This window comes from Genypterus blacodes, unplaced genomic scaffold, assembly GCF_046128005.1.
Source record: "Genypterus blacodes isolate CSIRO-AG114 ecotype Tasmania unplaced genomic scaffold, CSIRO-AGI_Gbla_v1 ptg000039l_1, whole genome shotgun sequence".
Taxonomy (NCBI): Eukaryota; Metazoa; Chordata; class Actinopteri; order Ophidiiformes; family Ophidiidae; genus Genypterus; species Genypterus blacodes.
The window spans coordinates 550,298-572,928 of NW_027466852.1; the positions used below are offsets into that span (position 1 = coordinate 550,298).

General features: G+C 41.4%; 3 protein-coding genes across 4 annotated transcripts; 1 reads left to right on the forward strand and 2 right to left on the reverse strand.

The window, feature by feature from the left end:
• Positions 1-1,306: 1,306 nt before the first annotated feature.
• On the reverse strand, positions 1,307-8,042 carry LOC142996796 (uncharacterized). The gene is made up of 4 exons (XM_076147886.1): positions 7,193-8,042; positions 6,077-6,219; positions 5,726-5,831; positions 1,307-4,575 (listed from the first exon to the last, which is right to left on the reverse strand). Exons 1-4 carry the CDS (start codon positions 7,491-7,493, stop codon positions 3,365-3,367), a joined length of 1,761 nt encoding a protein of 586 aa, XP_076004001.1. The 5' UTR covers positions 7,494-8,042; the 3' UTR covers positions 1,307-3,364.
• An 857-nt stretch (positions 8,043-8,899) lies between these two features.
• Positions 8,900-13,803, reverse strand: LOC142996797 (uncharacterized). Of its 2 annotated transcripts, XR_012961781.1 has the most exons (5): positions 12,911-13,803; positions 11,880-12,007; positions 11,498-11,606; positions 9,924-11,327; positions 8,900-9,885 (listed from the first exon to the last, which is right to left on the reverse strand). XR_012961781.1 is itself a non-coding variant. In XM_076147887.1 (4 exons), exons 1-4 carry the CDS (start codon positions 13,182-13,184, stop codon positions 10,171-10,173), a joined length of 1,668 nt encoding a protein of 555 aa, XP_076004002.1. In that variant the 5' UTR covers positions 13,185-13,803; the 3' UTR covers positions 8,900-10,170. The 2 variants fall into 2 exon arrangements, 1 of the variants encoding a protein (XP_076004002.1); XM_076147887.1 differs by having other exon boundaries at positions 8,900-11,327.
• Positions 13,804-13,814: 11 nt separating this feature from the next.
• On the forward strand, positions 13,815-22,594 carry LOC142996793 (uncharacterized). The gene is made up of 5 exons (XM_076147880.1): positions 13,815-14,211; positions 16,264-16,406; positions 16,506-16,557; positions 16,736-19,083; positions 19,518-22,594. The coding sequence occupies exons 1-5, from the start codon at positions 13,950-13,952 to the stop codon at positions 21,156-21,158; spliced, it is 4,446 nt and encodes a 1,481-aa protein (XP_076003995.1). The 5' UTR covers positions 13,815-13,949; the 3' UTR covers positions 21,159-22,594.
• The last annotated feature ends 37 nt before the right edge of the window (positions 22,595-22,631 follow it).

The window sequence follows — 22,631 nt, forward strand, 5'->3', positions numbered from 1 at the left end:
CAGTTACAGTACAGTTTTAGTTGCACACTTCACATTTCCAGACGATGCCAAGTTGTTTTTGACATAAAGCAGATTGAACAGCAAAGTGATGACAATCGTCTGATTCATAAAAAGGAAGGTTGGAGCACTGCAGTTCTCTGGAGACCTTCATGGCTGCAATAAATGCACAATGAATGCAAAGGTCATGCGCTATGTGCACAGAAAGACGATGTGAGAGTTCAAATTTAATAATTCAAGGGCAGAAATTATTAATTCACTATGACTCCTGTGTCACTACTGTATATCCGGAGAAACCCTCATGAATTGTGATATAATGCTGAGGTTTCATAGTGCATTCTTGGTTTGATGGTGGCACTTTAGATGTCATTTCAATTTCTTACACTTATTTAGGATTTATCAGTCAATTGTGGCATCTGAATAAAAGCATTCTGCCCGGAAACCAGGTCAAAAGACCCATGACGATTCAAAACTTCTCTGTAGAGTGAATATGACCGCTGTTCTCAGTTTCAGAGCGTACGAGGATCTACAACACAAGTTAGGCAGAAGAACACATCAAAGGTAAATGTCTTCTGCCTGAGCTGTCTCCATGAAATATAAAAATGTTATGAATAAGACACATTAGTCTTGCAACACTTGACATAAATCTGCCAGAGCACTCCCCAGCCTTTAAGCTCTGAATTTAATATGGGGAATAAATTTACGCAGAAGAGAAAAGAGAGCAGATATCAGTTAACGTCGGGAGAGACATTATTTTCCATGTCCAGTCAGGCACTGCTAAGACTACTGGGGAAATGAGGAAACAGCAGGGAGAAGGTAACGTGGTTTACAATTTGGCAATACCAGAAAAACGGAAACCCTGTTCTTAAATCAGCTTTTGAAACGTTCACCTCCTGTTTGTCAGTTTCCTCATTTTCCCTTTGATCCCAGTTCAGAGAGACATATGTGCAAAGAAAGGTAGTGACTGAAAAAAGGGTTCAAGTACTTACAAAAGGCACAGGTACAAGGGTGGGGAGCACAAGACACTCATGCTGAAACCACGCACACACACGCACGCACGTGCACACGCGCACACGCGCACACACACACACACACACACACACACACACACACACACAAGCCTAAACGTCTATGAATAAAGAACAAATCGCAAACTACCAAAGCAATGGTCTTCGTCTTAGCAATTCATTCATAGTGTCTGTTTCTTATGTCAGGATTATGACATTATGTTAGTGACATCATTCAATCATTGACCAGACATTCTACATGTCAATCTTGTGACGGTTAAACAGATTCAGGCAAAACTGAAAATGCCTAAAATCTTCTAGGTGCAATAGGTTTGGTCTCTAGATAGATGCAGCTGATCTGACAGAAGATTTCACTGTTGTTGTCAAAATGCCGACGTCAGGTCCACTTATAGTCCTTTTTTGCATAAGAACTGGGTGCAAATATGCACACAAATTGGTAACAAAATCTAGGTCATTCATGACATAAAACTTTATTTGGTTAAAATTCTGGGACAATTGAGTTAAAGTTGTCGCAGAGGCAAACATTCCAAATAGCAGAAAACCTTGTTAGATGCTAAATGGGCGTGGCCTATATGAACTGACAAACACACCCAAAGGAATCAAAATAATAATGATGTCATGACATAAGCACACGGCGTATGAATGAATACAGACTTAGCGCTGACGGTTTGAATTTCATTGAATTTGACTGTAGCACTGCCGTCATGTCCCTCTAAAAGTGGAATTTATTAACTGATATTCACAGAATTTACTATCCACAATAAAGCCTTATTAGCGTGCCGCAGTATTCACCCACACCACACCTTTTATCCCCCCCGTTCTATCTGTGTGTCCGCGCTCTAAGGGGAGAATGGAAATTGTGCATTGTTATCCCCTTTTATATCCCCATTTATAATACAGAATTCCTGCTAACGACCCTTCCGCTCTCCAAAAGTGAAAGTTTGTCTTTATGATTAATCGCATTGAGGTTAGCGAGACAAAGACACATGAACGCACCACCGTCTCCTCTCTCCTCTCCATGATGGCAGGTGCTTTAGCCCAGTGTCAGCATTCCGAAATGTATAAACCCAGCTGCTTTCTGGTGTGTTCTCTTTGACCAACGATGAGATTGAAAGAGAAAGAGAGAGTAAAGAGAAGAGGAACATGGCATCAGCCAAAGAGCCTGAACGTGAACATTACCGCAGGGTGTTATTTTTACAGTAATTAAGGGTTCTCAGAGGTGATGCTTACACCACAGTGGTCCAATTAGGAATGCAAAGGAGGAGAGAGACAAGAACTAGCACAAGCCCACGCACACTCTACACACAGGGCTGCATGGTGTGTGACTAACACACAGGTACAGAATTTATGCTTATGCTTGCACTCTACTCACGCAACCAAGATCCTATCAATGAATTTTCCAAGATCTCATTCACTGCCACCTGTTATTCTCTGGGTATTTCTCAATTGCTCGGCCTCCTCCGTAGTACACATTGTTGTGTAGATGCATTTCAAACACTCAGGGCTTCTACACACACAAAAACAGCAACCACACACTTACAATATATAATGAGACAATGTTGTTATTAAAGTGCTCTATAGTAGTAACGCAATGTAACAGCAACTAGCCAGTGGACTGGATCTCAGTGTGTGCTTATCCCCTGATATCTCCAGACAGGAGAAATGCTGGCACCAAGTGGCCACCTAAGATATTACAATAGTGTTTTACTCCTATTGTTTTATATTATTCAAGGTCGTGCTTTCTCCTGATTTTCAACAATTAAAGATCATTTTCCGCAGATAAGTAATCATATCTCAGTGATCCTCCAAAAAACGTTTGGATAACCTTACAACAGCCAGGCATGTTATAAATATGTTTTTATTATGAGAGGGACCAAGGGTAATGATTCTTGCTCAGGTTGTACGAAAACACTTTCAATTCAAGTAAAAAACTTAAAAATCATTGAAGTTGAAACTTTTATGATTTGCTATAAGGGCTACAGTCATGTAACTTGTTCTATAATCCAAGTGTTCGGTGCTCATACACACGCTGCAATGCACATCGAGGAAGAATGAAATGGGAGAGTATTCACAGAATAAGTAGTTATTGACCAAATGTGACTATTACCTACCTCTGTGCACCACACCTTAACTATACACTGCCAATCGTCCTTTCGTCAAACTCAAAAGCCTGAGAGAGTTACAGTGCTATATGAATGGTTACCGTGACCCATCGTCACCTCAGGGGTCAAACACAGAGGAAGCAGTCTGGCAGTGCAGCATAGTAACTGCATTATAGTTTGTCTTCATCTAAAACAAACACACAAACACCAAAGTCTTCTGTCACTGGTTCAACCTGATCATCCATCCAGGTGGATCCTCTGGTGGCGTTTCAGATTACATTTCTGCGTGAAGCGTTTGCCACAGGCCGAGCAGCTGTACGGCCTCTCTCCCGTGTGGACCCGTCTGTGGGCCTTCAGGTTGCTCAGCTTGGTGAAGCTGCGGCCGCACAGGGAGCAGCAGAAGGGCCGCTCCCCTGTGTGAGTCTGCAGGTGAGCCTTCAGGTTGCTGGGGTGAGGAAAGCACCTCTCACAGTGGCCGCAGCGCAGCAGGTGCCTGGCGCCGGAGTGGGGAAGAGAGTCTGGGTGGAGTTGGGGCTGGGCTTGCTGGGAGTTTGCAGACTGGTGGTGGGCTTTGATGCTAACCCATGGGGCGCCTGTCCGGCTGAGCGCTGAGGCTGCTTTGTCACGCGGATGATCTCTCTGGACAGGGAGGACAGATGGAGGGACTGCTTTGGATGTAGAGGGAATTCTATTGAGGGGATTTAAGTTTCCAACCTGGGGGTGAGCCACAGACGGCGCTACAATCGAGCTGTTGGAGAGTGTGTGAGGGGGCCTTCTGATTGGTCTGTGATGCTGGACAGCAGCTTGCAATTTGAGACTTGCACCAACTTTGGAGTGCAACTTCATAATTCCCTGCACAGTGGCTTTATGGGACGTATGATTCTGCTTATTTACTTGCGATGTCAGCTGCTTTGCTGAACGTGAGAACGATGTCCCCCTTGTCTTTGTCCTGGTTTTCTCCTCCATCCGCCCCTCTTCATCATCCCCATCTGAATCCACGACTACCTCCTGCTTTATTGCCACACTCAACACGTTGCTATTTTGCTCTCTTGCCAACGGCGATCTAGAAATCTGATCGGCGCCTTGAGGAGCAAGAACTTCATCTTTGACAGACTCGCTCAGCTCGAGCTCTGGACAGTTTGTTGGACCTCTGGTTTCGGCTGCGTCCTCGTTAGTTCCCAGTGTGTGGTTCTGAAGTAATCCAACTGTTCCGATAGTCAAACCAGCCCAGTCGGTGTCAACCTTCAAAGGTGAAACGTGGGATGGATCTGTGACCATGTGTGTATCCTCCTGATCTTCAGGAAAGACATATGCCGCTGGGCTCTGTATGTTTGCATGCTCTGCATTCTTGGTGAGGTTCCTTAGTAGCTCCTCATTGTTTTCTTGAGTGTGTATTGGTTGTGCATCAGACATCTCGCTACAGTTATGGGATTCAGATGCTGCCTCACCTAGACAATTCATGGAAACAGGCATTAAATTGCTGTCGTGCATTCATGAATGACACTGGCACACGACGAGACACCGAACCCTTAAATGCTCCTGATGTGCAGGTAGGCCCCTGCCATCAGTGTATGAATGAGACAGACTGTGTGTTCATTCCTTATTCAGTTTATTAAATACTTTGGTCCATCAGGCTTCAGTATATTTAAACTAGGAAACTAATGGTATAAAGCAAAAAAACATCGAGCTGAGGAGAATCATGGAATTCTTGAAACTTATCAAGCACAATGACAGTTTCCAAATTAAGTAACATTACATTACATTACGATCATTTGGCAGACGCTTTTATCCAAAGCGACTTACATTACATTACCACCCTTCGCAGAGGGGGGGAGCAATTGAGGGTTCGGTGCCTTGCTCAGGGGCACCTCGGCAGGGGCTCGAACCGGCGACCCTCCGGTTCCAAAGCGGAAGCACTAACCACTGAGCCACTGCCTCCTCACAAGTACCGAGCCCAACAGCCAAGAATGGGCAAAGATCTTCTTGACGGTTTTTAGTTTATGTAACAACTTATCTACAAATTCATTTGTACATGTACAGTATATACTCTTGAGCATGCATCCACCAGAGAAAAATAAACCATCGTGGTTGACAAAGCTGAGTGAGGTTCTCCTTTAAGATCAACAAAACATAGCCTAAGGTGCCGCACGCCACAAATTCTGTGCACATTTTGCCACCAGTCATATTTAATATTTATATTTAATTGTTGACCCTTGAACAATTGTGCATTTTTTAAATGTTCTCCCTCATTTAATGAATAAATAATACAATATTAATATCAAAATGATTCACAATATAAGACCAGATGAACTGATTTGCATGAAACGTGGTGTGTAGGTTGAGGATGTCATTTTAGTGTTGTTTTCTCTTTCTTCTTTCATTGCTAAGTTGAGCATTTATCACGATTTTGACAATGTTGTTTCAAATAAACGCCTGAAAAAGGCGCAGAAACCATGGCGACCTCGCAGATCTCCACAGATTGTGTAAACGCTATAAGTGTCCTTCTTAGGTCATATCATCAGTCATTATCATATCATTCTTATTGTGTTTCTGTGTGACATGCTGCATGGATGTAGCGCTGGAGGTGACAATACTTACAATTGTCAGCGATGCTCCAGCTTCCCAGACAGACGATAGAACAATAAGGTTGACTGACTTCTTCCTTCACATCCACAGCCAGCATCACATTCTCTTCTTCCACTGCCTGAAGAGGACATACAGCACATATTCAGACACTGAGGGCACAACCTTCTGTTTCACTTTGTCAGCATATTCTCTTGAGCAAAATGTTCACATCAGAGCCACGAACTCCCAATGCATCTCAAAGCAACACTGATCTAGTATTCTGGACGTACTTCCATGAACATTTCTTCCACAAATATAGGAAAGGCTATTGTGATTTTATGCCAGCATACAGAACATCTACTCTTAGTGACTCACATCACCAACCTGTGATTCCCTCTCAGGACTGAGAGTGGCTGAGGGTTCATCAGCCCCTTGTGCTGACTCGGAAATGCTTTCCTGTCCACAGATGTGTGTCCAACTTTCTGCAGAGTCAGCCTCTTTCTTCACATTGCAGCTCCTTGTAATATCTGAAGAAAAGAAAAGCAGGATTCGTGTAAATACGGCCACAGTATTTGTCATTTCCCTACAAAACTTCTTGTAGCCAGTTGGACATGCTGTTTTGGATTGGATTATTATTATTATTATTTAGGAAGTGATCAATGTATCTAAACCCTTCCAACCATTTCTTCCACGTTTTGATTTAATTGTTTTGACACACTTTTATCAACCCTTTCTTTACTTAGTGGGGTTTACATATAGGACGATGGAAACATATTTACCTACTATTTTTCCAGCACACATATGACAGGATCTCAATTTCGGAAATGGTGTTATTGTGGATTCATTTATGTTTTCTTGATGTATATTTTTTATTGAAGAAAGCTTTTGACATGCAGTTATGGGTCATTGTTTCATTCATTGTTTATTCATTGTGTAATGAATGGATGCTCATCATTTTAACATTTCAGTTTGATGCAGGAGAATTGCCACCTTTAAAAAATATGCATCGCTCCTTTACACCCATAGCAATGTGATTTATAACCCATAATGGGTTAATTCATCCAAAAACAGGAAAAGAAAATCACATTGCCCTCATGTGAGCGTGAGGGAGGAAAGTTTCATTTCAGACTAACCATTATGATTAACTATTCATATACATGTATATCACTTATACCACATGTGTATGCTGTACAAGTTGTATAAATTGTAAATAATTCCCACTTCTTCAGCCAGATGCACATTCTGCACTCTGTACCCTTTGTACTCCTTATTGTGTGTGCTTGTGTGTTATCTTGCATAATTCTTGCACTAGAGGTGATTCTTTCATTTCATTCTCCACTGTAACTGTTGCACAGAAATTTCCCTCAGGATAATAAGGTTTGATCTTATTTTAGTTGTATCTCTTGTCTTAATGTCTGCCAAACAATGTGGTCAAAAAACAGTTAATATGATCATCATGTGTAACCGATCGCTTTACCAGAAGAACAAAAATACTCTTACCATCTTTCTCTCCTGCAGTTTCTTCAGTACACTTCGGGGAAGCTTCCACGTCGTCCCTGTCACAGCTGACGCACCTCCCTCTCTTCCTTCCATCTGTCTCCACTTGATCACTTAATCTCCTCTCTGCCCACTGCAGCTGGGTCCTCAGAGCCATCGCCTCCTGCCTCCTGCGTCTCACCTCCTCCAGAAGCCCGTCCTCCACCAGCCGGGTCACCTCATACATCGCTGTCTTCACCACTGTCTCCATCACATCTGACAGCTGGGTCTGGAATGTCACAATGAGGGTGTCTAGGTCTGACATGATGGGCGGCCTGTCTGTGTCCAGCGTCCAAGACACACTGGAGACTCCCGTGAGCGTTAGTGCGCGGAAGATGGGAGTGAAAAGGACTCCCAATGTTTGGGTTCAGGTTCTACAATCTCGAGGGGACGCTACCAACCGCTGTGATGTGGAGTTTGTACACCATTGTCACGGAGCAGAGTGCATTTAGGTGCAGGTCCACTTGTTGTGAGCACTTTCTAGGATGAGGGAAGCACACTTTTGCTCTAGTGTGGAAAGTAAACTAGTTAAATGACGACATTCTGCGGTTTGTTTGGATTTAGGCAGCTGCATCCATGTTAACTCGGCTACGCAGCTAACGTCACTCCGCGTCTTAGCATTGCCAAGCTAACTAACGCGCCCTAAACTTCTGGATTTACCCTTAAAGCAAAGATTCTAAACACACACGGGTCTACTTTCCGACTAAATCAACTGGGATTGAAATTCCCGCAAGTAACAACAGATTATTTACGTGTAAATAGCGAGGAACCCAGCTAGCCTCTCCACAGTTGCACCAGGTTCTTGTTTTTACTCGTGACGTCAAACACCTAATACGGTAGCCCAGCAGGTAAGAATACGAAACGCGTTTTGTGAGGGAAACCGATGGGCTGCGCCAGTGATCCCCTTCATAAATCGATTGTTCGAATTGTGTTACATTGAGATATGTTATATCAAATTAGACATTAAAAGTCCTGAAAACAATGTATTACGGTATGCTGCATAGTTCCCAAACTTCTGAATGATGACAATTTAAAGTTAATTTGTATCTGTTACCCTGGGAGCACTAAAGGGGTTGATTGGGATGGAATCGCCAATCAGTCCATTCTCACCGCAACATTTTGAGGAGCATTTTATACTATATATGAGGCAAATGTTTAATAAAATCTTTTTTAGGGACACAGATCAGAGCAAATCCTGTCTTAAATCCTTGTCCTGTGCATTGATGATTTGAGTGCTCTGTGAAAAGATAATTGGTATGTCTCCATGGCACTTCTTACTGATCGAAACCGATTTGGGGGAGAAAAACAACCTTTGAGTCCCCAGTTGCCATTAACCACTACCTCAATTGTCAGTCATGTCTCATGTTCTTATGTGGAAGGAGATGCAGAGGCAGGACTGGGGGACACAGGTAGGACGAGAGTCATTCGAATGTCTCAAATGTCAGACTTCTGGTTTAAAAATGTTGAAGGTTGAATGAATGGATGTTAGTGCAAATAATCACCAGGTATTTCAGTTTTATCTGCTCAGGTTTAACGACACTAAAAGCACACAGGGAGAATTTGTGATTACAATGGGATGAAAATCCAAGACAACAACCTCAACTGGTTTAAATCCATCATACAAACATATTTAAAAACAAACACAGATGCAAAAAGCATGATTTATTCGTTTTATTTGGAGTACTCAAATTATCATTTTTTTTCATATTCAAATATGCAACATTAAATGTAGACAGAATTATATGTACAAAATTACAACTGCATCAAACATAGGAAATACTCAATATTGTATTTTATCTTTATTTAATTATGTGAAAATTTTCATACATCTTATGACTCCTAATTGTGATCACAGAGAGCATTTTAAAAAGCTTGACTTAAAACTGCATTCATCAAGTTTTAACTGATAAGGGGCAAAAAAAAAATAGATTGGCATACATAAGCCCCGCCATACCATCAGTTTAAATTCTTCTTAAATGATGTCTGAAATGCTATCCCTTCAGCTCTGCTGATTTCCACCAACACCAATATGTCAGTCTACAGCTTTGAATGATCAACTTTCATCATTAACTTTGTCACGTGCATGTTAACGTTGGAGCTGTACATGTAGCACACAGTTTCTGGGGGTGCCTGGAATTCTACACAACTTACTCATCAAAATAAATAAGGGGGGCTCTTAATTACAGTCCCAGTAATATAAAACACAAACAAAAATTGCACTTGTTCTTGACAATATTGAACACACTATTTGGATTTGGATTCAGTCTACTACAACCGCACTAAGACAGTGTGTGGAAGTGGTCTTGGTTGGTTCCAAAGGGGCCAGTTATTTGTAGTGTAAGTAATATCCCATTTAGTTCTGAATCATCAACAAGATGATTAATTGGTCTTTTGGCTGATGTTAAAGCAGAGTGGATTCCATGTGGTTTAATTAGCCACATCACATGGATGCTTTTTAAAGCTGTACCATAACAAGGCCACGCCAAGCCTTAGCCAGCATTTTGTTGTATGTGCTCAATATGTGCTCCATTTTCTTGTTTGATTGTCTGAAAGTAACAACTGGGTTTCCAGATGCTGTCATGAAGTCAGCCGACTCATACAGCCAACTACTGCTATAGCTTTGCTTGGTAGAGAATATGGCCAAACTATTTCCACCACTACTTTCAAAGTTCTTCTTCTCTGAGGTGTTATTTACAAATCCCAGCATCATTTATGTTGTCCTCTTTTAACATTTCAGACCAATAAGCAGAGCAGGTATTCTCACAACGCTTTTGTTGATATATTTTGATTTGCTTCCTCTTGTTAACATCAAGAATGTTGATAAAGCGGGTTTAAGGTTAAGATCTCAATCATCTATGGCTTATAAATAAAAATACATTTTAATTTCTTGGTGAACCACTCAAAAAACATCACTGATAATTTCCCTTCCCATCTTTTTTGTTTTATAGATCAGTCATGTGTTTCCGTTGATGTGATTTCAGATGATCCAGTCGTTTGAAGCTGAGGCTACAGATGGCACAGGAGTATGGTCTTTCCCCTGTGTGAGTACGTTGGTGAACCTTCAATATGTCTGCCCGTGTGAAGCTCTTATCACACATGGTGCACCGATGAGGTTTTTCCTGTGTGTGGATTCGCTGATGCAACTTTAGATTCCAGAGACGGCTAAACTTGTTTCCACATACAGTACAACAATAAGGTTTGTCTCCTGTTTGGCCGCATTTGTGTGTCTTCAGGTCAGAAAAGGAGGGGAAACCTTTTCCACAGTGACTGCAGAGGTGGAGGCCTTGACCAGAGTGAATCCGCTGGTGGACTTTGAGGTTACAGGCTTGGGTGAAGGTCTTTCCACACTGGTTGCAGGAAAAGGATGGACCTTGTCCAGTGGGCATATGTATCTGTTTGTGGGCTTTCAAAGAGGCAGAATCAGAAAAGGTCATGGGACACTGGTTACAGGCATGCCTCCTCCCCCCTCTTCCTCCTGTTTGATGTTGCAACCTCTCTTCCAAATTTAAGGCGTCCCTATATGTATCTGGGGGTTGATAGAGATCCTCTTTGCCGTCTAAAGACTGGTCTCCAATACGAATGCCCTGCCCACGGAGGCTCACTCTGTTGCCTGAATCGCCAGATGCGTGTTCAGGGTACAAGATGCTGGGGTCCTGCAGATACCCCTCCTCATTGATCAGCAGACAGCTGAACTCCCCACTTACTATGCTGGTCCTTGCAGGTGAACCTGTAGGTGAACCGACTACATTCCTTCTATTCCGTGGAGCGGCTGATTGATAAGCTTGTTGCTCGGCTCCCTTGGGTACTCCCAGATTCCCTCCGTAGTGGCTCATGTAACTCAGATCCTCACCTAGGTGGGGTGGGGACCCTTGTAACCCATCAAGGCTACCCATGTCTATCATATTGGCATCTTCATAGCCAGCCTTGTCAAAGTCACCCAAGTCCTCCATGCCATACCTCTGCTGGTAAAGAAGTTCAGATTGTTCAACTGAGTCACCTGATTCTGGTTTTTGGTCAAAGCCAGCTTCCCAGTTCACCGGGAATTTGGGGATCTTGTGGTCACCAAAGTGTTTACTGGGCCCAGGAAGACCTGATGTTTCTGACCAACCAAGACAGAAGAAAACAAAATTCCCAATCAGTAAGACATGATGTAGACACCAAAAGTAGCAACTTTCATCTATCTACAAAACCTTTTTATACAACAATAAATATTGATCAATATCTTTGTTATTAATTATATAAACACGCTGTATATTTAAAGAGACTGACCATCCAAATTGACCCCCCATTTCTCTTGGGGTTCATCACTATCTGGTGTGATCTGAAGAGCCTCCTCCTTCAGCACTCTATCCAGCTTTTCACCTTGGACACTTGAAGACTGACAGATGGACAGGCAGAAGATGATGACACGCATTTAAACTCTACTCACATCAGGAGAAACCACAAGCTATGCACAACATAATTTTACATGCTGAAAGACCAATTATTATTTACAAGACAGGGAATCACGGTAACTGATATGCCACTATTTATAATGTGTTTCATTCAAACAAGTAAAGGAAAATTAAAGGCAACAGACAAAAGGTAACCGAATTCAGCTATTATAATAAAAAATAATGAAACTCAAAAAATTCTAAAAGTGGCACTCTACCTGTGCTGCACTCATGGAAATGTGGACTTCTGGTTTTGCTTCTCCCATCTCATGGCTTCTTGTCTCTCCACCACCATTCTGGGTATTTATCTCATCTTGCAGTATGGCCTCCTGCTTCAGTGCCTTTTCTGCAACAGAAAGTAGTGAGTGAAGGTCTGTTCACAAATATTCTGTTAAATTTTAAAATTAACACATACAATTCTATATTAACATGCTGGTTTCACAAAAAAGAATCAATAAAGATGATTTGATTTTTTGATTTTGTTAAAATTACAGAAAACCAAACAAATAATTAAAATATAGACGTTTGGTCACATGACAGAATCAACTTAACATCTGGAGAAAGAGCTATGCTTCTCTAAAACATTTGATATCAAACGATATGATAGATGTAGAATGCCTGAAATTCCAATGCAGAAATATTTCCACCATGAGATTTTTAAAAAGCCCTTTAGTCTCTTGAGTCCACGATGTCAGTTTGTCAGGCTATGACTGAGAGAATGATTGATGGATGAAAACTGATACACAGATTATGAATCGCTGCATCTGACAGGAGTATCCTGAGTTCAAAGCTGTTTGCTCCAGTAACACAAGTCATTTAACTTTGTCTCAATGTATTAATTGTTCAAAATTGTGTTAACATACTGTTTGTTTACTGTTAAGTTTAATAATCAGATGATCACCCGACTCTTGCCAATTTAACACTGCGCAAAAAGAAATGATCATTTTCACCTCTCTGCTTGCTAGACGCCTCCTTGTGTCTCCTTATTTTACACAAAGGACACAAGAGGAGGATATCATCGAACCAACAACACTGATGTCATCCAGAACTGTGGATCCTCAATATTGTGTAATTTCTACACAACTCTCTCTCTCTTTCTCTCTTTGATACTAATAGTGATTATACACTTGGAAAGAAAAAAAGCCAGAGTTGGGGGATGGATAACATCACACTTTTCTTGTTCATGAGCACCTTGAAACATGAATGACGAAGAATTGCAGTACATGTGGAGAAGACCGGGCAGACTCACCTGTCTGTGTGTCTCTGTGTGTCCCTTCGGTGGACACAGCGACCTTTCCACAGTCAAAACATTTGCCCCTCCTGTCTACCTCTCTCTCCCTTCGACGACCCTCTGACCACTTCAGTCTCCTTTTCAGGGACTCCACTTGCTCTCTGCACCGTGTCACTTCTTCCAAGAAACTATCTTCTACCAGCCGGGTGATCTCATACATGGCAGCCTTAAATACCGTTTCCATGACACCAGAAAGCTGGGACTGAAACGTTGCTATTGCCTCAGACATCATGCAAATTATATATTGAAAATACGGTTTTACACGTTTCTTAATACCGATGTTACTGAAGCTAAGAGGGTTGTAAAACTAAGCTGGTTGGTCCATGACAACCATTTAGAAAACTAACATGGACAACAATCAGACAGAAGTGAACTGATATCGTCGGAAATACATGTTTGCTTGTCAATGCTAGCACAAGTTAGCTTCCCGAGCTCGTTTAAATAGACATTTACGCACATATTCTAAAAGGCGCCTGAGTAGCTTTTGTAAACACATAAATATAATGTCCGCATTTGATATTCAATACAAGTGACATAAAGTAAACTCAATGGAAGTGGACGTTGTTGTAATATACCAACCGCTACCCGTGAAACAAGCGCTATCCTACTGATTCCGTAAACAAACGCACTTCCGGGATATGAATACGGGTCGTGAGCTGGGACAATTTTCACTATTTCATCGTGAATATTTCTTAATATAGGATTACAGATACCAAATGCATAAACATGTTAATTGGCAATAAAACACGTAAATCGGCATAACTGCATTTACTCTGGTTCAACTGTACACTGGTTTGCAGGCTAACGAGAACACCGGAAATACTGCGCCCACCACCACCGACGTCACAACAAAGCCCTGCGAGAGAAACAGCGCGTCTGAGGGGAGGAAGCCATGTTGAGGCAGTTCGTGGGAGCTTATTTAAAGTAGTTACTGCCGGACTCAAGCTGCAAAAACAGACCCTGTATCAGAACAAAACAGAAGATAAGGACTAACGTCATGTCGGCGGATGATTTTCAGACGCGGTACGCTTCCGTAATGGAAAGCGTGGTTCGAAGTGCAATCGCAGAGACGACGAAACTTTTTGAAACTATGGTGAACGACCTGAACGCAGAAATATCAAGAATCAAGAAAGAGAACGAGGACCTCAAATCGAGATGCACCGAATTTGAAAATGTGATCAATATTGACATCAGAAAAAGTCCTCCGTATCCCGGGCCTATCGACGCCACGGATAAACGTGACACGGCGATTCAATGCGGTGAGTTGTGTAGCGCCACTAGCACTAGTTACCTAACTATCATTTATTAACTAAGCCGGTTCAAAACGCAAAGTCTATTTTTTTCGAACCCACAACACGTTAAATTGTGTGAATTACTACCGTACCGCCTCTGTTGTTTCGAATTAACAGCTTCCTGATTCAGTCAACGAGATCCAAAATGGGAGGGAAACCATACAATGCTAACGTGTCTACCATTAGACACCAATGGCCATGTGTTCCAATACCAATATAATATCTATTTAGTGTTAAACCGCTTAATCGGCTGTACTTGATTATTATATAACTATTGTAGATAATCAAGGCTTTGCACAGATAGAATATGAATTTCATTTGGCTGAATTTAAATCAACCTTCAGTCAGTTCTTGACCAAATTGTCCAATGAGCAATTACCTTTGGTTTTGTTTCTAAAGGGATGATTTAAAACAACAAAAACTCAAAAGTTAAAGATAAAATCAAAGTTAAAACGTTTGGACCACCCATGATCGTCAAGTCAAGCAATGGGTGCATGGGAGAATAACACCTACCTTTCCCACCTACACATCGTCTAAAAAAACTAATTTGTGTAACCCAAATTCGAAATGGTCATTTTCTGTGCAGTTGTAGAGTGTTTGATGTGTAGTGGTCAGGTCAACGACCCTCGTTTTGCAGACCATAATGACAGTTGCATCCAACACATGCATGTTGGGTTTCTCCTGGAAGTGCTCTTGACCATGGCACTGGAATTGCAGTTGGTACCCACTGTTCTTGGGTTTATGCATAATGGGTTAAATTCAGGGGATGAATTTCACATGTTTACCCGTTTTTTGAGATATTAGTCAAATATTATGTTAATTCCTGTTTTTATCAGCTGCTTTGGAAAAGATGTTGATTCATAAATGGGGATGGCAGTAGCTCAGTGAGGCAGTAGCTCAGTGGGTAGAGCTTCCGCTTGGGAACCGGAGGGTTGCCGGTTCGAGTCCCTGCCGAGGTGCCCCTGAGCAAGGCACCGAACCCTCAATTGCTCCCCCCTATGCGAAGGGTAGTGTAGTAGTAGTGTAGTGTAATGCAATGTAAGTCGCTTTGGATAAAAGCGTCTGCCAAAGGATCGTAATGTAATGTAATGTAATAAAAGCGTTTGTCATGAAAAACCCTCTGGTTGGAAGTCCAGGCACGGATAGAATTGGTATACATTCCTAGTAGTGAGGCATGGCAATATGGGCAAGAAATATTCAACAAGAGTAAGTGCCAGGAAGCCAAGTCAAAGTTAGTAGTCAAACTACAGGATGTACCTACCAGCTTCACTTCTGTTGTTTTGCCTTGAGGAGGTAAAGATATAGTTTAGATTTTTCTATACCATGTGCCCGTCGGCTCCAGTAGCTTTTAATGACTTGTGGAGAATCTTCAGTGGTTGATTCCATGCACATTGTGTACAGCTGGTTAGCTTGAATTTCATTTCTGAACTAAATTAGACATATCTGTGCTTGTCACACAGCTCGGTTCGTTTCATTGAAAAGGCACTGTCCTGTGACTTCATTGCAACTCCAGCCCACTTGTATATTACCTCAGGGTCTATGTATAAAGTTCAACAACAATACTAGGGATATCACAACCTGCCTCCTTTCTCTCTATCTCTCTCTCTCCTCTTTCCCCTCTTTCTATATAAAAAATTATCTCCAAAATTCCCCTCACCTGTATGCACAATGTCATGTACAATATCTGCTTCAATAAAAACAAATTGCAAAAAAAGAAAAGGCACTGTCCAGGAAAGGGCAGAACTAGCACCAGTTCAAGTTGGGGGATAATAAGGGATCTGTGTTTTTCAGTTACTTTTCATAGCATGTATAAAATTTTTCAAAATGTAAACATTGTATTTGCACAATCCACCTCTGCTGTTGTTGTAAAATATGCCTTCTTGTTAATGATTTAATTTAATTTAATTTCAAGCTCAGGCAGGCCTCATCAGAAAACACAAAATGGACAAAGAAACTGATTTGCAACTAAAATACAAGACCATAGTGCTGCCAATAAGCTTTTGATTTATATGTCTACAGATCTTCTCCCTAAAGCCATGTTGATGGAGCTCTGTCAGTCACTCAGAAACCAAGAGGAACAAAATGCGTCCAGGGAGACACAGGAAGAACAGAGCCACGGAGGGGGACATTTTCAGGTCCCATTGATTGTTGTCAAACAGGAGGTGAGTCTACCTTAGCCGAAGATTAATATACTTAATCTTAATAGTCTTTTGTTGAAACTGGTGAATTTTGACTTGTCTACTTCCTATATATTGAAACAGGAGGATGTTGATCCTGTTGTCCTCTGCAGGGAGATCATCAATGACATTGCAGGTTAGAAACTAGAAATTGTTATCTTTTACATCTGTGTAAAACCTGAAGTTTATTTAAGTCAGACATTACCAATGTTTTTTAATGCAGTGTCCGAAAACACAACAACTGTGTTGTGGTTATTATCTGTTGTATATTTTCTTGTGTCATCTCCATTATCTAATATCACCTCTAACCTTAGATTCAGCGGGACCCTCTGCTGGTATAATCGAAGCTGAACTTCCCTGTGTGAGCCAGGCACATTCAATTGAAGAACTGACCTTGCTTCCGACAAATGAAGAGACTCCAGTGGACATGGACGTGCCCTCTAAAGCAATGGACAGTAGGCCTAGCTGTTATAGAGGAACCCAGAGCCATACACCTGAACCAGAACATCAATTGGTCAACACACTTGCTGTCAATGGTGACATTGGAGAAAAGTCTGACGGTCCAAAGATATCTGCAACATGGACACAGACAGAAATTGAAACCTCTGAAGAACAACTATTAGTAGTTGGTCAACAGCAGTCAGTGGGCAAACCCAATCAACATGAGGAACCAACTGAGCGAGAACATTCAGGAGTAATATCACATGCTGCAATAAGTGATCACATGGGAGAACAATGTGAAGTCAGTGAGCAGATAATGCAAACTCATTTCAAAGAGGTAGAATCCATATCATCTGAAGAACAACCACTGACACAGCAACAGTCAGAGATTGAACCCCTGGGACAAGAACAGCAATCAGTCTTTCCCCAGCACCACCAAAGAGAAGTTGAAATGCCAATGAAAGAGCAAATGTGTGTCATTGCGCAACAAGATGCATGTGCGCCTGGTACAGATGGAAAGTTGTCGGAGGCATCACCATTCAGCAGTGACGGGGAAGATGATATGGTGGAGGACGAATCCTCTGTCCCACACCGACACAAAAAGAAATTGCTGGAAATCACAGCAAAAAATCTTCAGTCTCAGTCAATGACAGAAAAAAATTGTTCCAGAGATCGTGATGTGATGTTTTCCACTACAATAGGGGCGACAGAGGTTGAGGTCTCTTCTCATCAATCACAAGGGGGTCCTCCAAGGAGAACACCAGAAACAACAATAGCCTCTACATCTCAACAGTCAAAGACAACATTCACTTCATCATCGTCCACTAACATATCCCCAGTCATAGAAGCAGTTAACAACCCTTTGAGAGAAATGAAAATCATTCGTAGAGGAAATTCCTCTCGAAAGACAAAGCCACCCCAATCCCAATCCCAGCAATTCACCAATCCATCCACTGAAGATCCTTCTGCAACTGAAACACATAACACCCCATCAACAAAGTTATCACAAAAAGATTCAGTCCCACCAAGAGAGCGCCACACTTCACATGCATCTCTTCAAGATGCATTGCTATTTGTAGAAGCCATGAATGCTCAAAACGTAGAAGAGGAACCAACTACGGAAAATGCATCTTCACAAACATCATGTGCCCAACCTCTGGTAACCTTAAAAATGGAAGCCGAAGGCACTGCTAAAGTATTGAATCCTGTATTGCCCCAGACCTTATCAAAGACTGTACAAAAATATATAGTAAGTTATCAAAATACAACTGTATGTCAGGCCCATATAAAGAAACAAGTTGTTATTCCTTGTAATACTACACCTCAGCAGCAACCTCTCACTCCCCTTAATTACACATCCTCAACAAATGCAATCGTTGTGCCAAGACAATTGTCCTCACTTAATCCACGTACTGTTTCAATACTGTCCGAGACACAGCTCTCTTCAGTTGTCTCAACAGTAATTGCTTCTCATAAGAATCAACCTACAGTTGTAGTTCCATGTAAAAAGTCACTTTTCAGTGTACTTCCAACTACCACCTCAACTTCACCACCGCAGAAATTGACTATTGTAATTCCAAGACAGGGTTCAGCTTTAGCTGCAAGGCAACGGCAGTCCTCTCTGCCACCCAAAATAAATACAAGAAGAAATGAGTCGGTTCAAACAGATTCTCCTGTTGCAGTGCCACTGACAAAGCTAGTTTCTTCCACACAACAGTCAAGCATTTCTGTAGATAATCAAACGGCTTCAGGTGAGAATGCTGCGACATTGCCTCAGAAGAAGGAGAATTCAACTGAAAATCCGGAATCTCTCCTGACGACACATGTGCCTAAAGAAAACTGTTCATTTTCCCCTGGGCTTGCGCAAACGTCTGTGTCTCTAGCCATACATCCGACTGTCCAACCAAAACTCTCTGCAGTTGTCAAATTAACCAAGCTGCCATTTCCACTAACAGCCAAAGAATCCGTCTTAGTTCAGAAAACAGTGAATGGATCAATTGAAGCACTAGCCATTGTTGGGAATTTTATTACAGCTTGTGAATCTACATCCAGTTTGGATACAGATGTAGAGGTTATGTTTGTCAACTACCTACCTACTCCCATAAGGCTAACATCCATCAACTCTCAGGACACATCAGACCCCCATCTACAGATGAGCAAATCCCAGTTCCTCACACAGCTGGCGGTTTCCAGTCCACCTTCTGTTCAAGTCCAACTAAAGGTAATGTCTATGTATACTGTATGTGACATCTATGGCTTTAGCAAATCTTTAAGCAGAAAGATAGTTAGCTGATGTTTGCAAGCTATTGTGTTAAGCTTCCTTAGTTATTGCCTGCCATTACAGTCTTCTATCCATCCAGAGTCTGCTAAAGGGAAAATGAATGCCTGCATGTGTTTAATATGATGTTATAATCTCTAATGCCAGACAATTTAATTACTGAGAACATTTCATGGGCAACAAAACACATGATTAGAACATCCCTTTGTAATATTTCAATTTATTTATTCCTTTACTGCATTTTATGAGTTGTGTTGCTCTTGTGCATAGTTGCTTTTTTTCCACAATATTTAAATGGGTCTCGGGTAAGTAGTATATCTAACGCTTCAGAGACCTGTATTGAGTTTGCTAAACAAAATCCTTTTCTTTTTTTGAAGGACTTCTCAAGTAACTCTGGGAATAGCAGAGCTGCCTGTGCAGAGACCAGTGCCAGCAACAACAGCAGAACTTTACAGAAAAGTTCTCTTGTGGCCAGACTCAGAAATCACCTCAAAGCTTGTTTGCAAGCTGAAACAAGTAATGGAAAACCAGAGTCTCTGACCGAAACAAAGCCCTCAATCAGCACAAAAAATTCAAACGTTGGCAAGATTTCTACTCAAACTAATGTTGTTGGTCCTCCAAAGCGGGCAGTAACCGAAGATGAAGCACCTTTGACAAATACCCCGGAGGACATCAATTCCATCACCCCAAGAACGTCTAGACTGTGTAAAGATCGAGCTGGATCAAAAAAGACAGTTAGTGAAGCCAATTCACTCCGTTCTAGGAGCTCTAGCATAGCTAAACATTCTGCTAGCCCTAAAAATAATGTAAACGAATCGACTTGTACCAATCCCAGTAAGTCTTGCTTAACTAAAAGTGGTACTAGGCTGAAGAGGTTGTATAGCTCAAGAAGAGGTGATGCTAAACCTAAACAAATAAAACTTGAATCCACTCCCCCAATTGCTAAGTGGTCTAGATTTGCTAATGATGGCATCAGCCCTGAAATGACAAGGGAACCCACTGGTGCTATAAAAGCCACCTCAACTGCTAAAAAGAGTCCAACAGTGGTGAAATCTGAAAAGCTGACAAAAGCAGCAAAATCAAAGAAGTTAAGTACACTGAGAGAATTGCAGAATGGAGCCAAAAAAGGTCACTTAACGAAGAGCAATGCTAATTGCGATACTGGAAGAAAATATAAGGTCAAATCTGTGTGGACTCCACCTAGAATGCCACCCAATAATTCACCATCAAAAGTGGAGAGGTCCCTGAAAGATGGTCAGTTGTCTTCACCAAACGAATTCCATCCAGTTAAGCCTAAAACGTCTCCCTCCTCCTCTCCTCCACATGTTTACCCCCCCAGTGTCTCTCTCCACCCTATACCTGTTAGAGCACCACCTATTGTATCACCATTACAGCCTTTATCGGTCATTGGTTGGCGCCTGCTTAGGAACCAGTGCGGGGCATGTGGTCGGGTCCTTAGCAGTGCTGCTGCCTTGGAGAGCCATGTCAGCCTCCATACAGGTCGTCGGCCATTTGCATGCAAACTCTGTGGGAAGGGATTCCCAGACTCCAAGGGCCTTAAACGGCATGGCAGGGTTCATCGCAATGGCAGGATCCATGTCTGCCCTAAATGTGGGAAGGGGTTTGTCTACAGCTTCGGCCTAACCAAACACATCCGTGTAGTGCACAACAAAATCAAACCCTTTGGCTGCCAGGTTTGCAGCAAAGCATACTTCACAAAACGTGATATGGAAGCTCACATGCGGGTGCACACTGGAGAGAAACCATTCCATTGCACTCTCTGTGAAAGGCAGTTTGCAAGGAGGGTTGAACTAAATGTGCATCTGAGGTGGCACAATGGTGAGAAGAGACACTGGTGCCCATACTGTGGGAAAGGATTTCTAGATTCCAATAATCTTAAAAGGCACCAATATATTCACACTGGGGAGAAACCACAGGCCTGCCCGCACTGCCCCAAGCGTTTCACACAGTCGGGCCACCTGAAAAAGCATGTTAAAAATGTGCATAAAATCCAGTAAGAAGTGGTTGAGTGCATTGCCTTTGTTTTAGCTTGAAGAAACTCAAATATTACATAGGAATCCTTTTTCATATTATTTAACTGTAATGTAATGTTTAATTGTATGTAGTCCTTCTATGAAGGCTTACACCTTTGTTTTTACATGGTTCTGTGTACTCATTGCAATGTAGAGATATTTGATTTTAATTCAGCTTTGTCTCTGCTGATGATAAAAATCTATGTTGATCCAAACAAATCCACAAATCCAAATTGAACAAATGCACTTGTAACATGTGCCTAGTTCAGAACTGATTTATGAAACCTGTTTGTTTTTTATTAACATAAAAGTTAACGTTTAATGTGCAATAGCAGTTGCAAACACAGAGGAAGTTTGTTTGGCATTGCATAACATTGTACAAATGTCAAGATGTGCTAAACTATATTGAAAATGGATTTTGTGACATTTCTTGTATTTTTTTTCCTTTTGAATGCATTAAGGGTAAATTTTAGATAATGGATATTTGCCCCTTAGGGTAATGGTAGGAAATTAAATACTGGGACAAATAGGCCACTGCGATAAACATAGACTCAAGCTGAATTTTAACACATCTACAGTTTTTTCATCGTTTACTACATGTTATGAACATGTTATAATGTTTTTTGGGTTTTTCTGTTTTTTCAAAAGCTAATTTTAGTTTGGCTTTGAGATTACAAGATGCCCCTGTTATTCCCTATTTACCAGTGTAGCTGCTGTCATATGACAATGCTGATCCACCATTATTTTATGATTTGTTATGCTGTTGTAATTTCTAATCTTAATTTACCTTTAAAAAATACGCTGTACAGAATTTCAGATCTTTTTGTTTCTTGGATTTGTATTTTGGGGAAATTGTTTGCTAATAAATTTGCAACGTAAAATGAATCCCTAAATGGATATTTTAGTTAGAAAACATTTCATTCTAAATTTTGGACCTTTCGACCTTAAATACCGAAATAGTTTATGTATATACATTATTTTTATATGAGGGGAGAGTTGCTGTGGGTCTTTAAACTGGTTAAATTGTGGCCCTTGAATTGGCCACTGAAAAGTCTAAAATTTTTAATTTATGTATTCTTTGATTTTGCATTTTATTTTGGTTTCAGGGAGGCTGTTCCTCTCTCTCTCCATTAATGCCCAGTAGACTATGATCTTTGCCCTCGGAAATTAGATCATGTTACCTTTTAGAAGCAAGGATAACATACATTTTCACTAAAAGTCTGAAAACATTAGATACACTTTTACTAGTCGTGTTTTCATATGAATTGACATGCTCTTCTCCGTTAATGCTTGTGTTTTGCTGAAAGTTTGCTCCACCTCTCCTCAAGGCAGTGGGGAGCCAATATAGCATGTTTTCAAGGGTCAAAGAGGTTTTCTGGTGCCTCAAATGGTGTGCAGGGTTAACTAACAATTTGTACAAGAAAAAGTTTGCTAACCTGAATAATGTAGCAAACTCTC

Excerpts from the sequence above, each read along its gene's own strand:
- LOC142996796 (XM_076147886.1), bottom strand. The coding sequence starts at position 7,493 with ATGTCAGACCTAGACACCCTCATTGTGACATTCCAGACCCAGCTGTCA. Across the intron at positions 5,832-6,076 it reads GTCCTGAGAGGGAATCACAG|GCAGTGGAAGAAGAGAATGT; the intron begins GTTGGTGATGTG and ends TGTCCTCTTCAG. Across the intron at positions 4,576-5,725 it reads CTGGAGCATCGCTGACAATT|GTGAGGCAGCATCTGAATCC; the intron begins GTAAGTATTGTC and ends TGAATTGTCTAG.
- LOC142996797 (XM_076147887.1), bottom strand. The coding sequence starts at position 13,184 with ATGATGTCTGAGGCAATAGCAACGTTTCAGTCCCAGCTTTCTGGTGTC. Across the intron at positions 12,008-12,910 it reads ACACAGAGACACACAGACAG|AAAAGGCACTGAAGCAGGAG; the intron begins GTGAGTCTGCCC and ends TTTCTGTTGCAG. Across the intron at positions 11,607-11,879 it reads TTTCCATGAGTGCAGCACAG|TCTTCAAGTGTCCAAGGTGA; the intron begins GTAGAGTGCCAC and ends TCCATCTGTCAG.
- LOC142996793 (XM_076147880.1), top strand. The coding sequence starts at position 13,950 with ATGTCGGCGGATGATTTTCAGACGCGGTACGCTTCCGTAATGGAAAGC. Across the intron at positions 14,212-16,263 it reads TGACACGGCGATTCAATGCG|ATCTTCTCCCTAAAGCCATG; the intron begins GTGAGTTGTGTA and ends ATATGTCTACAG. Across the intron at positions 16,558-16,735 it reads GATCATCAATGACATTGCAG|ATTCAGCGGGACCCTCTGCT; the intron begins GTTAGAAACTAG and ends CTCTAACCTTAG.